The 13,823-nt window shown below is 53.2% G+C and overlaps 1 protein-coding gene across 1 annotated transcript; it reads right to left on the bottom strand.

The window, feature by feature from the left end:
• Nucleotides 1-87: 87 nt before the first annotated feature.
• LOC127465155 (DDB1- and CUL4-associated factor 11-like) lies at nt 88-13,303 on the bottom strand (the record flags this gene model as incomplete). The annotated part of the gene is given in 12 exon segments (XM_051775655.1): nt 88-231; nt 996-1,071; nt 1,073-1,150; nt 2,440-2,616; nt 3,470-3,596; nt 3,997-4,051; nt 5,930-6,076; nt 7,401-7,501; nt 9,418-9,470; nt 10,785-10,906; nt 11,553-11,707; nt 13,245-13,303. Coding segments are annotated over 10 exon segments (970 nt in total), but the record flags the coding sequence as incomplete, so codon positions are not given.
• Nucleotides 13,304-13,823: the final 520 nt, after the last annotated feature.

Raw genomic sequence — 13,823 nt, 5'->3', positions numbered from 1 at the left:
CCCCTTTAGAACTTCTTCCCATTAAGCCCCGCCCCCTCCCCGGTAAGCCCCGCCCCCTCCCCGGTAAGCCCCGCCCCCCGGGCTCACCAAGCACCGCCCCCTCGGCGCTGCCGGCGGCGAGGGCGTGGCCGGGGGCGGGGCCGAGGCGGCAGCGCAGGAGGGTGTGGAGAACCACGTGACCCCGGAAGGTCACCAGGGAGGCGTCGCCGGGGAGGGGCGTGGCCTTGCGGGCTGGGGGGGGGGAGAGACACGCCCACTGGGGACACGCCCACTGGGGACACGCCCAGAGACCAAACCAGTAACTCCCAGTAACTCCCAGTGACCCCCAGTGACCCCAGACCCCAAACCAGTAACTCCCAGTATAAACCAGTAACTCCCAGTGACCCCCAGACCCCTCCCAGTAACTCCCAGTCCCTCCCAGTATAAACCAGTGACCCCCAAACTCCATCCCTGTCCATCCCAGTATAAACCAGTAACCCCCAGACCCCAAACCAGTAACTCCCAGTAACTCCCAGTCCCTCCCAGTAACTCCCAGTGACCCCCAGTGACTCCCAGACCCCAAACCAGTAACTCCCAGTAACTCCCAGTATGAACCAGTAACCTCAGACCCAAAACCAGTCCCTCCCAATCCCCTCCCAGTCCCTCCCAGTCCCCCCCAATCCCCTCCCAGTCCCCTCCCAGTCCCTCCCAATCCCCTCCCAGTCCCTCCCAGTCCCTCCCAGTCCCTCCCAATCCCCTCCCAGTCCCTCCCAATCCCTCCCAATCCCCTCCCAGTCCCTCCCAATCCCCTCCCAGTCCCTCCCAGTCCCTCCCAGTCCCCTCCCAGTCCCTCCCAATCCCCTCCCAGTCCCCCCCAATCCCCTCCCAGTCCCTCCCAGTCCCTCCCAGTCCCTCCCAGTCCCCCCCCAATCCCCTCCCAGTCCCCTCCCAGTCCCTCCCAGTCCCTCCCAATCCCCTCCCAGTCCCCCCCAGTCCCTCCCAGTGCCCCCAGTTACCCTGGGCCGGCGCTCTCTGCCACCGGTAGTCCCAGCTCTGCCGAGCCACCGCCCTCCTCGCCGCCGCCACCCCCCCCCGGCCCCGCCGGGCGCCGCAGGTCCCACAGCTTGGCCGACTGGTCCTTGGAGTTGGACACCACGTAGCGCCCGTCCCCCTGCCCCCAGTATGCACCAGTTCGTCCCAGTTCGCACCAGTTGACCCCAAACCCCTTCCCAGTCCAACCCAGTCCAGCCCAGTTGAATTTAGAGCCAATTCCAGTTCAGCCCAGTTGATCCCAGTTGACCAAAGACCCTTCCCAGTTGACCCCAGTTGACCCCAGTTGACCCCAGACCCCTTCCCAGTTCACCCCAGTCCATTCCAGTTCATCCCAGTTGATCCCAGTTGACCAAAGACCCTTCCCAGTTGACCCCAGTTGACCCCAGTTGACCCCAGACCCCTTCCCAGTTCATCCCAGTTCATCCCAGTCCAGCCCAGTTCAGCCCAGTTGAATTTAGAGCCAATTCCAGTTCATCCCAGTTGATCCCAGTTGACCAAAGACTCTTCCCAGTTGACCCCAGTTGACTCCAGTTGACCCCAGACCCCTTCCCAGTTCACCCCAGTCCATTCCAGTTCATCCCAGTTGATCCCAGTTGACCACAGACCCTTCCCAGTTGACCCCAGTTGACCCCAGACCCCTTCCCAGTTCATCCCAGTTCATCCCAGTTCATCCCAGTCCATCCCAGTTCAACCGCGTTGACCACAGAGCCATTCCCAGTTGATCCCAGTTGATTCCAGTTGACCACAGACCCCTCCTAGTTGATCCCAGTTCATCCCAGTTGACCCCAGACCACTTCCCAGTTCATCCCAGTTCATCCCAGTTGAACCCCGTTGACCCCAGAGCCAATTCCAGTTGATCCCAGTTGATCCCAGTTGACCCCAGTTGACTCCAGTTGACCCCAGACCCCTTCCCAGTTCATCCCAGTTCACCCCAGTTCATCCCAGTTCAACCCCGTTGACCCCAGAGCCATTTCCAGTTGATCCCAGTTCAGCCCAGTTGATCCCAGTCTATCCCAGTTGACCAGAGACCCCTCCCAGTTGACCTCAGTTGAACCCAGTTGATCCCAGTTGACCTCAATTGATCCCAGTTAACCCCAGTTGACCTCAGACCCCCTCCCAGTCCCTCCCAGTCCCTCCCAGTCCCTCCCAATCCCCTCCCAGTCCCTCCCAGTCCCTCCCAGTCCCCCCCATCCCCTCCCAATCCCCTCCCAGTCCCTCCCAGTCCCTCCCAGTCCCTCCCAGTCCCTCCCAGTCCCCCCCCAATCCCCTCCCAATCCCCTCCCAGTCCCTCCCAGTCCCTCCCAGTCCCCCCCATCCCCTCCCAATCCCCTCCCAGTCCCTCCCAGTCCCCCCCCAATCCCCTCCCAATCCCCTCCCAGTCCCTCCCAGTGCCCCCCAGTCGCTCACCCGGGGGCACAGGAAGGTCACCCCGTCCCGGTGCCCCGCCAGCACCCCAGTTGGTCCCAGTTGGAGGCAGCGCCGGTCCCAGGCCCGGACCAGTCCGTCGTCCCCCCCCGAGAGCAGGAGCTGCCCCGAGGGGTCCCCCAGAGCCACCGCGTTGACGTCGTCCTCGTGCGCCGGGAACTGGGGGGACTGGGAGTCACTGGGGGGGACTGGGAGGGACTGGGAGGGGACTGGGAGGGGACTGGGAGGGGATTGGGGGGGACTGGGAGGGGATTGGGTTATACTGGGAGGGACTGGGAAGGGACTGGGAGGGACTGGGAGGGGATTGGGAGGGACTGGGAGGGGATTTGAGGGTCACTGGTTTATACTGGGAGGGACTGGGAAGGGGATTGGGCTACCCTGGTCCATACTGGTCCCTACTGGTCCCTACTGGTCCCTACTGGTCCCTACTGCTCCATACTGGTCTATACTGGTCCATACTGGTCCATACTGCTCCATACTGGTTTATACTGGTCCATACTGTCTATACTGGTCCCTACTGGTCCATATTGGTCCATACTGGTCCGTACTGGTCCATACTGGTCCATACTGTTCCTTACTGCTCCATACTGGTTTATACTGGTCCATACTGGTCTATACTGTTCCATACTTGTCCATACTATTCCCTACTGGTCCATACTGGTCCATACTGCTCCATACTGGTCCCTACTGGTCCATACTGGTCCATACTGCTCCATACTGGTTTATACTGGTCCATACTGGTCCATACTGGTCCCTACTGGTCCATACTGGTTTATACTGGTCCATACTGTTCCCTACTGGTCCCTACTGGTCCATACTGGTTTATACTGGTCCCTACTGGTCCCTACTGGTCCCTACTGGTCCCTACTGGTCCATACTGGTCCCTACTGGTCCCTACTGTTCCCTACTGGTCCATATTGGTCCATAGTGGTCCATGCTGTTCCCTACTGCTCCATACTGGTCTATACTGGTCCATACTGGTCCGTACTGGTCCGTACTGGCCCCCACTCACCCTCAGGACCCTCCTCTGGGCCTCCCGGTCGTAGACGTAGACGCAGCCGTCGTTGGCCCCGCCCACCACGTCCCGCCCGTCCGGCCCGACGGCCAATGAGAACACGGCGAAGCGCTTCTCCTCCGGCCTGCGGGGGGCGCCCTTTCAGCCACGCCCACCGTTCCCACAGCCACGCCCACGGAGCATTAGCCACGCCCTCCATTCATTGGCCACGCCCACAGTTCATTAGCCACGCCCTACATTCATTGGCCACGCCCACCATTCATTAACCACACACTCCATTCACTAGCCACGCCCAGTGCTCATTAACCACGCCCACCCATCATTAGCCACACCCACTATATATTGGCCACGCCCACAACTCACTGACCACGCCCACCACCCGTCGACCGCACCCGTTATCCATTAGCCACGCCCACAAATCTGTTAACCACGCCCACAATTCATTGGCCACGCCCACTAGAATGCGAGCCACGCCTCCCGATGCCCAAGCCCCGCCCCCAGCGCTCAGGCCACGCCCCCCTCACCGGAAGTCCAGGGCCGTGTGGGCGTCGCCGTCGCCGTGGACGTCGACCACGTGCACTGGGGAAAGGGGGCGTGGCTTCGTCAGGACACGCCCCTTTCCCCAAAAGGACACGCCCCTTTCACGAAGCCACGCCCCCTTTCCCAAAATCGCCCAAATTTGCCCCGAAAAATCCCTAAAAAATCCCAATAAAATCGCCCAAAATTCTCTAAAAAAATCATCCCAAATTCTCCCCAAAATCCCCCAAAATTCCCTCAAAATTTCCCCCCTGAAATCCCGAAAAAATTCCCCCAAAATTTGCCCCCAAATCCTTTAAAAATCCCCCCAAAATCCCCCCTAAAAAAATCCCCCAAACCCACCTGAAAACAGCTAAAAAAAAATCATCCAAAAATCCCCCCAAAATCCCCAAATTCCCCCCAAAAAATCCCTAAAAAATCCCCCCACAATCCCCCCAAAATCCCTTTAAAATCCCCCCCAAAATCTCTCAAATTTTCCCCCAAAATCCCCCCAAGTTTCCCCCCAAAATCCCCCCAAAATCTCCCAAATTCCACCCCAAAAACCCCCTAAAAAATCACCCAAAATTCCCTCCAAATTCCCCCCAAAACCCCCCAAAATCCCTTTAAAATCCCGCCAAAATCTCCCAATTTCCCCCCAAAAATCCCCCCAAAAATCCCTTTAAAATCTCCCAAAAATCCCCCCAAAAATCCCCCAAAATTCCCTCCAAAAATCCCAAAAAAATCCCTTTAAAATCCCCCCCAAAATCCCTTTAAAATCCCCCCAAAATCCCCCCCAACAATCCCTTTAAAATCCCCCAAAATCCCCCCAAAAATCCGCCCAAAAAATCCCCCAAAATTCCGATTAAAATCCCCCCAAAATCCCCCCAAAAATCCCTTTAACATCCCCCCAAAATCTCCCAATTTCCTCCCCAAAAAAACCCTAAAAAATCACCCAAAATTCCCCCCAAAAATCCCCCCAAAAATCCCTCCAAAATCCCCCCAAAAAATCCCCCAAAATTCCCTTTAAAATCCCCCCAAAAAATCCCCCCAAAATCCCTTTAAAATCCCCCCAAAAATCCCTTTAAAATCCCCCCAGAAATCCCCCAAAAATCCCTTTACAATCCCCCCAAAAATCCCTTTAAAATCCCCCCAAAATCTCCCAATTTCCTCCCCAAAAATCCCCCCAAAAATCCCTTTAAAATCCCCCCAAAAATCCCCCAAAAATCCCTTTAAAATCCCCCCCAAAAATCCCCCAAAAATCCCCCCAAAATACTCCCAAAATCCCTCAAAAATCCCCCAAAATCTCCCAAATTCCCCCCCAAAAATCCCCCAAAAATCCCCCCAAAAATCCCTTTAAAATCCCCCCAAAAATCCCCCAAAAATCCCTTTAAAATCCCCCCCAAAATCCCCCCAAAAATCCCCCCAAAATACTCCCAAAATCCCTCAAAAATCCCCCAAAATCTCCCAAATTCCCCCCCAAAAATCCCCCAAAAATCCCCCCAAAAATCCCTTTAAAATCCCCCCAAAAATCCCCCAAAAATCCCTTTAAAATCCCCCCCAAAATCCCCCCCAAAATCCCCCCAAAATACTCCCAAAATCCCTCAAAAATCTCCCAAAATCTCCCAAATTCCCCCCCAAAAATCCCCCAAAAATCCCCCCAAAAATCCCTTTAAAATCCCCCCAAAAATCCCCCAAAAATCCCTTTAAAATCCCCCCCAAAATCCCCCCAAAAATCCCCCCAAAATACTCCCAAAATCCCTCAAAAATCCCCCAAAATCTCCCAAATTCCCCCCCCAAAATCCCCCAAAAATCCCCCAAAAAATCCCCCAAAATCCCCCAAAATCCCCCCAAAAATCCCTTTAAAATCCCTCCAAACCCCCCACAGGCCCCGCCCCTTTTCTGCCGAGGCCCCGCCCCATTTCCGGCCGAGGCCCCGCCCACCGTAGCTGGACCAGGAGCAGTAGAGGAAGTGGGCGGAGTCAGGGGTGAAGGCGACGTCCAGGACGCTCCACCCCACGTGGCGCCCCCTGGTGGCCCGGAGGACCCGCAGCCCGGCCCCGCCCACCTCGTACAGGCGGAGGGTGTGGTCTGGGGGGAAAGGGGGCGTGGTCAGAGCCAGAGGGGGAGGGGCTAAGTGGGGGGGGGATTCAGGGGGAGTTTGAGTGGGTTTGGGGGGATTTTGGGGAAATTTGGGGGAAATTTGAGGAAATTTGAGGTGAAATTTGAAGAAATTTGGGGGAATTTTGGGGAAAAATTTGAGGAAATTTGAGGGGAATTTTAAGATGAAATTTGAGGAAATTTGGGGGGAATTTTGGGGTGAAATTTGAGGTGAAATTTGAGGAAATTTGGGGGGAAATTTGAGAAAATTTGGGGAAAATTCGGGGGAATTTTGGGGCGAAACTTGAGGGGAAATTTGAGGAAATTTGGGGAAAATTGGGGGGAAATTTGGGGAAAATTGGGGGAATTTTGGGGTGAAACTTGAGGTGAAATTTGAGATGAAATTTGAGGAAATTTGGGGTGAAAATTGAGAAAATTTGGGGTGAAATTTGAGGTGAAATTTGAGAAAATTTTGGGGAAAATTTGGGGGGAATTTTGGGGTGAAATTCGAAGAGATTTGGGATCAAAATTGAGGTGAAATTTGAGGAAATTTGAGGTGAAATTAGAGGTGAAATTTGAGGATATTTGAGGGGAAATTTAGGGGAAATTTGGGGGAATTTGGGGGCAAAATTTGAGGTGAAATTTGAGATGAAATTTGAGGAAATTTGGGGGGAAATTTGAGGAGAAATTTTGGGGTAAAATTTGAGGACATTTGAAGTGAAATTGGAGAAAATTTGGGGGAAAATTTGGGGGAATTTTGGGGTGAAATTCGAGGGGATTCGGGGTCAAATTTGAGGAAATTTGGAAAGAAATTTGAGGAAATTTCAGGTGAAATTTGAGGTGAAATTTGAGGATATTTGAGGGGAAATTTGAGGTGAAACTTGAGGAAATTTGGGGTGAAAATTGAGGAAATTTGGGGTCAAATTTGAGGTGAAATTTGAGGAAATTTGGGGTGAAAATTGAGGAAATTTGGGGCCAAATTTGAGGTGAAAATTGAGGAAATTCAGGGTCAAATTTGGGCTCAAATTTGACAAAATTTGAGGTGAAATTTGAGGTAAAATTCAAGGAAATTCGGGTTCAAACCCCGCCCCCCAAAAGCCACGCCCACCACCGACCAAACCACGCCCTCCCGCGCCAGACCACGCCCCCCAAGCCCAAACCACGCCCCCCAAGCCCAAACCACGCCCCCAAATCCCCTTTAAAGCCCCTTTAAGGAGTCAAACCCCGCCCCCCACCCACGACCACGCCCACTACGGGTCAAGCCACGCCCCCCCGAGGTAGGCCACGCCCCCCGGAGCCCAGGCCACGCCCCCACCTTGACAGGCCGAGAGGAAAAGGGCCCCGTCGGGGGAGAAGATGCCACAAAAGGCCTTTTGGGGGTAGGAGTCGACGAAGGAGACGTGATTGGGCAGGAAGCTGAGGGGGGGAGGAGCCTGAGGGGGCGTGGCCCAGAGGGACACGCCCCCCAGAGAAAAAATCCCGGGAAAAAAAGGAGGGAAAGAGCCCCGAAATCCATGAAAATCCACCCAAAACCCACCCGAAAATCCCAAAAAAATCACCCAAAATCCACCCAAAATTCCCTAAAAAAACCATCCCAAAATTCCCCAAATTACCCCTAAAAAATCACCCCAAAATCCCCCCAAAAATCCCTAAAAAATCAAGCAAAATTTCCCTCAAAAATCCACCGAATTATCCTTAAAAAATCACCCAAAATCCACCCAAAATCCGCCCAAAAAATCCCTAAAAAATTCAACTGAAATTCCCCCCAAAATCCCCCAAATTACCCCTAAAAAGTCGCCCCAAATCCAGCCAAAAATCCCTTAAAAATCCCCCCAAAATCCACCCAAAAAACCCTTTAAGAATCCCCCCAAAATCACCCAAAATCCTCCGAAATTACCCCCAAAAATCATCCCAAATCCCCCCAAAAAATCCCTTTAAAAATTCACCCAAAATCCTCCAAAAAACCCCTTAAAAAATTCCCCAAATTCCCCCCCAAAAATGACCCAAAATCCCCCAAATTACCCCTCAAAAATCCCCCAAAATCCCCCCAAAAACCCTAAAAAATCAACTGAAATTTCCCCCAAAATCCCCCAAATTACCCCTAAAAAAATGACCCCAAATCCCCCAAATTACCCCTAAAAAATCCCCCAAAATCCCCCCCAAAAACCCTCTAAAAAACACCCCAAATCCACCCAAAAATCCCTTTAAAAATTCCCCAAAATCCCCCCAAAAAAGACCCAAAATCCCCCAAATTCCCCCCCAAAAACTCACTCAAAATCACCCCAAAATTGCCCCCAAATTCCCCCCCAAAATCCCTTTAAAAACCACCCAAATTCCCCCTAAAAAAATCCCCCAAAATCCCCCCCAAAAAATCCCCCAAATTCCCCCCAAAAAATGACCCCAAATCCCCCCTAAAAAAATCCCCCCAAATCCACCCAAAAAACCCTTAAAAAATCCCCCAAATTCCCCCCAAAAACTGACCCAAAATCCCCCAAATTCCCCCTAAAAAAACCCACCCCAAAATCCCCCAAATTACCTCTAAAAAATCCCCCAAAATCCCCCCCCAAAACCCTTTAAAAACCACCCAAATTCCCCTCAAAAAATCACCCAAAATCCCCCCCAAAAAATCCCCCAAATTCCCCCCAAAATGACCCAAAATCCCCCAAATTCCCCCTAAAAAAATCCCCCCAAATCCACCCAAAAACCCCTTAAAAAATCCCCCAAATTTCCCCCAAAAAATGATCCAAAATCCCCCAAATTCCCCCTAAAAAATCCCCCCAAAATCCCCCAAATTACCCCTAAAAAAATCACCCAAATTCCCCCCCAAAAATGACCCAAAATCACCCAAATCACCCCTAAAAAAATCCCCCAAAATCCACCCAAAAACCCTTAAAAAATCCCCCAAATTCCCCCCAAAAAATCACCCAAATCACCCCTAAAAAATCCCCCAAAATCCACCCAAAAACCCTTAAAAAATCCCCCAAATTCTCCCCCAAAAATGACCCAAAATCCCCCAAATCCCCCCTAAAAAAATCCCCCCAAATCCACCCAAAAATGACCCAAAATCCCCCAAATTCCCCCTAAAAAAAATCCCCCCAAAATCCCCCCAAAAACCCCTTAAAAAATTTCCCAAATTCCCCCCAAAAATGACCCAAAATCCCCCAAATTCCCCCCAAAAAACCCTTTAAAAATCCCCCAAAATCCCCCCAAAAATCCCCCAAAAATCCCCCAAATCCCCCCCAAAAACCCCCTCCGTGGCCCCGCCCCCTCCCTTTAAGCCCCGCCCCCTCCCTTTAAGCCCCGCCCCCTCCCAGCCCCCCCCAGTGACTCACTGGGAGCTCAGCTGGGATCTCTGGGCCCGGCTGAGGCTCCGCCCCCACTCGCGCTGAGGGGGAGGAGCCAAAGGAAAAGGCGGAAGTGGGCGTGGCCTCTGCGAGAGGAGGCCACGCCCCAAAACAGCAAAGCCACGCCCACCCCCGCCGTTTAATAGGGGGAATTTTGGGGTGAATTTGGGGGAAAATTTTGGGAATTTGGGAGAATTTGGGGGAATTTGGGGGGAATTTTGGGGGAATTTTGGGGGAATTCGGGAAATTGGGGGGAAGTGGGGGGATTTTGGGGGAGTTGGGGAACATTTGGTGAATTTGAGGGAGTTTTGGGGGGAATTGGGAAATTTGGGGAATTTTGGGGGAATTTTGGAGGAATTTGGGATAAACTTTGGGATAAATTTGAAGGAAGTTTGGGAAAATTTGGGGAGTTTCAGTAAATGTGGGGTCACTTGGGGTCAATTTGGGGTCAATTTGGGGTCAACTTGAGTGGATTTTGGGTCAATTTTGAGTCAATTCCGGTCAATTTTGGGTCAATTTGGGTCAATTTGGGGTCAATTTTGGGTCAATTTGAGCAATTTGAGTCAATTTTGGGTCAATTTGGGTCAATTTGGGTCAATTTGGGTCAATTTGGGTCAATTTGGGGTCAATTTTGGCTCAATTTGAGTCAATTTTGGGTCAATTTTGGGGTAAATTTTGGGTCAACTTGAGTCAATTTTGAGTCAATTTTGGGTCAATTTTGGGTCAATTTCGGGGTAAATTTTGGGTCAATTTCGGGGTAAATTTTGGGTCAATTTTAGGTCAATTTTGGGTCAATTTTGCGTCAGTTTTGGGTCAATTTTGGGTAAATTTTAGGTCAATTTTTGGGTCAATTTTGGGTAAATTTTGGGTCAATTTGGGGTAAATTTTGAGTGAATTTGGGGTAAATTTGCGTCAATTTTCGGAATTTGGAGCAAATCTGGGGAATTTGGGGGCAAATTTGGGGAATTTTGGTTCAATTTCGGGTAAATTTGGGGTCAATTTGAGTCAATTTGGGGTCAATTTGGGTCAGTTTTGGGTCAATTTGGGGTCAATTTGGGGTCAATTTTTGCTCAATTGGGGGTAAATTTTGGCTCAATTCGGAGTAAATTTTGGGTCGATTTTCGGGTCGTTTTTGGCTCAATTTGGGGTAAATTTTGGGGTCAATTTGGGTCAATTTTGGGGTCGTTTTTTGCTCAATTTTGGGGTCAATTTTTGCTCAATTTTGGGCGAATTTCGGGCAAATTTTGGAGGAATTTTGGGGGGAATTTGGAGCCAATCGGGGGCGATTCTCGGCTCAAGCCCCTCCCCCCTCCCCCCGGCCCCTCCCCCCCTCCCTTGGCCCCTCCCCCCCCCACCTGTCGCAGCATCCGGGGCAGGTTCGACTCCGGGGGGGGGAGGGACTTGGGGGCCCCTCCCCCACCCCACCCCCGCAGCTCCGCCCCCAGCTCGTGCAGGGCGGGGCCGGGAGGGGGAGGGGCTGCAACGGGGGAGGAGGGAGGGGGGAGACAGGGAGGTCAAAGGTCACCTGTGGTTTAAAGCCCCTCCCCCCCCCATTTAAGCCCCTCCCCCTCCGTTTAACAGCCCCTCCTCCTCCCTTTTAGACCCCTCCCCTTCTATCTAAGCCCCTCCCCTTCCCCTCAAGCCCCATTTAAGCCCCTCCCCCTCCCATTTAAGCCCCGCCCCCTCCCATTTAAGCCCCGCCCCTCATTTTAACCCCTCCGCTTAAGCCCCTCCCCCTCCCTTTAACCCCTCGTTTAAGCCCCTCCCCCTCCCTTGCAGACCCCTCCCCCACTCCAGCCCCCTCCCTCTCCCACTTAAGCCCCTCCCCCACCCCACTTAAGCCCCTCCCCCTTCCCCTTAAGCCCCTCCCCTTCCCTTTCAGCCCCTCCCCCTCCCTTTAAGCCCCTCCCCCCTTTTACTCCCCAATTTAAGCCCCTCCTCCGCCCCATTTAAGCCCCTCCCTCTCCCTTTAACCCTAAACCCCTCCCCTTTAAGCCCCTCCCCTTCCCTTAAGCCCCTCACCACTTAATCCCCTCCCCCTTCCCTTTCAGCCCCTCCCCCCCCTTTAAGTCCCTCCCCCACCGTTTAATTCCCCAAATTTCAGCCCCTCCCCCCGCACCAACCGGTGGGCGTGGCCTTGGCCGCCCCTCCCCCCCCTCCTTCCTCTTCCTCCTCCTCTTCCTCTTCCTCTTCTTCCTCTTCCTCTTCCTGTTCCGGTTCCGGGTCGGACTCGGAGCCGTCGGAGCCGGGGGGGTCCCGGGAGGGCCCCCCCTGAGCCCTGAGGGGGGTGGGGGAGGGGCCGATGGGTGTGGGGGGAGGGGCGGGGGAAAAAAAAAAAATTCCCCAAAATCCCCCCCCAAAAAAATCCCGGATTTTTTTTGCCCAAAATCCCCAGATTTTGCCCCAAATTCCCCCCCCCCCAAAAATCCCCAAATTATCCCAAAATTCTCATCCCAAATCCCCTCAAAGTCGCCACCGAATTTTCCCTTCAAAATTCTAAATTTTGCCCCAAATTTCCCCCCAAAACCCCTAAAATTTCCACCAAAATTTCCCCCCAAAATCCCCCATTTTGGCCCAAATTTTTACCCAAAAATCTTCCCCCCAAACCCACCCAAAAACCTCCCCCAAAATCTCTGAATTTCGCCCCAAAATTACACCAAATTTTTACACTGAATTTCCTCAAAAAAATTCCAAATTTTTACCCCAAATTTCCCCCAAACCCCTAAAATTTCCACCAAAATTTCGCCCCAAAATCCCCGAATTTTGCCCCAAATTCCTCCCCTGAAAAAACCCCAAATTATCCCAAAATTCTTATCACAAATCGCCACCAAATTTACCCCCCAAATCTCTGAATTTTGCCCCAAATTTCCCCCCAAATCCCCGAAAATTTCCACCAAAATTTCCCCCCCAAATCCCCGGATTTTGCCCCAAATTCGACCCAAATTCCCCCCCAAAAATCTCCCCCAAAATCTCCGAATTTTGCCCCAAATTTACACCAAATTTCCTCAAAAAATCCAAATTTTTGGTGCAAATTTCCCCCCAAGACCTCTAAAATTTCCACCGAAATTTCACCCCAAAATCCCCTGATTTTGCCCCAAATTCACCCCCCAAACCCACCCAAAAATCTCCGAATTTTGCCCCAAATTTACACCGAATTTTTACACCGATTTTCCTTTAAAATAATCCAAATTTTTGCCCCAAATTTCCCCCCAAAAACCCTAAAATTTCCACCAAAATTTCCCCCCAAAATCCCCGAATTCTGGTCCAAATTTTTACCCCAAATCTCCTATTTTCGCCCCAAAATCTCCCCCAAATTTCCCCCCAAAACCACCCAAAAATCTCCCCCAAAATCTCTGAATTTTGCCCCAAACTTACACCAAATTTTCACCTCAAATTTTTCCCCCAAACCCCGAAATTTTGCCCCGAATTTCCCCCCAAAATCTCAGAATTTTGACCCAAATTTTTACCCCAAATTCGCCCCAAATTTCCCCCCAAAATCCCTGAATTTTTGCCCCAAATTTGCTCCAAACCCCCCCAAATTTCCCCCAACCACCCCCGGACCCCTCCCCCACTTCTCAAACCCCTCCCCCACCCCTTTCCCCCTCCCCTCCCCCCTCTTTCCCCTCCCCCACCCCCAAGACGCTCCCCCCGCCCCCACCCCCCTCTTTCCCCTCCCCCACCCTTCAAATCCCCCTCCAACCCCTCCCCCACCCCTTTCGCCCCTCCCCCCTCCCCCTTCACCCTCCCCCATCCCCCAGGACCCCCCTCAAGCCCCTCCCCCACCCCCCCTGCCCCTCCCCCACCCCCCCACTCACCCTCTGAGCAGCTCCTCGAGTACCTGCAGGTTCAGCCCCTCCCCCCCGCGCCCCTCCCCCCTCCCCCTGCCTCCCCTCCCCCTCCCTCCCGCCCTCCCCGCCCCTCCCCCTCCCCCCGCTCCGTTCCTTCCCCCCATTATTTGGGGTTCGGCCCCGGCACTTCCGGGTTGGACCGCGACACTTCCGGGGTCGGCCCCTTCAACTTCCGGGGTTGGCCCGGCCACTTCCGGGTTCGCCCCGACACTTCCGGGCGGCTCCGCCACTCCCGGGGGTTGGTCCCGCCCCCCAAACGGAAAAGAAACCAATCAGGAGGCGACTTCCGGGTTCTCGGCCAATGGGAGAGCGAGGTGTGAGGGGAAGCCCCGCCCCCCTCCTCCCCTCAAAGCAGCCGCTCGTTGACGGAGCCGCGGGGAGTTTTTTGGGGTGAATTCGGGGGATTTTGGGCAAATTTCGGGAGTTTCGGGGTTCGGGGCAAATTTGGGGGGAATTCTGGGAAAATCTGGGAGGTTTTTGGGGGGATTTCAGGCGAAATTCGGGGTAAAATCCGACACTTCCGGGTTTGGCCACGCCCCCGAGGCG

Source organism: Manacus candei, unplaced genomic scaffold (assembly GCF_025592945.1).
Source record: "Manacus candei isolate 608988 ecotype Guabito, Panama unplaced genomic scaffold, ASM2559294v1 h1tg000324l, whole genome shotgun sequence".
In the NCBI taxonomy this organism is placed as follows: Eukaryota; Metazoa; Chordata; class Aves; order Passeriformes; family Pipridae; genus Manacus; species Manacus candei.
Note: the sequence above shows the minus strand (reverse complement) of the source record. Positions and strands in the feature narration are given on the sequence as shown.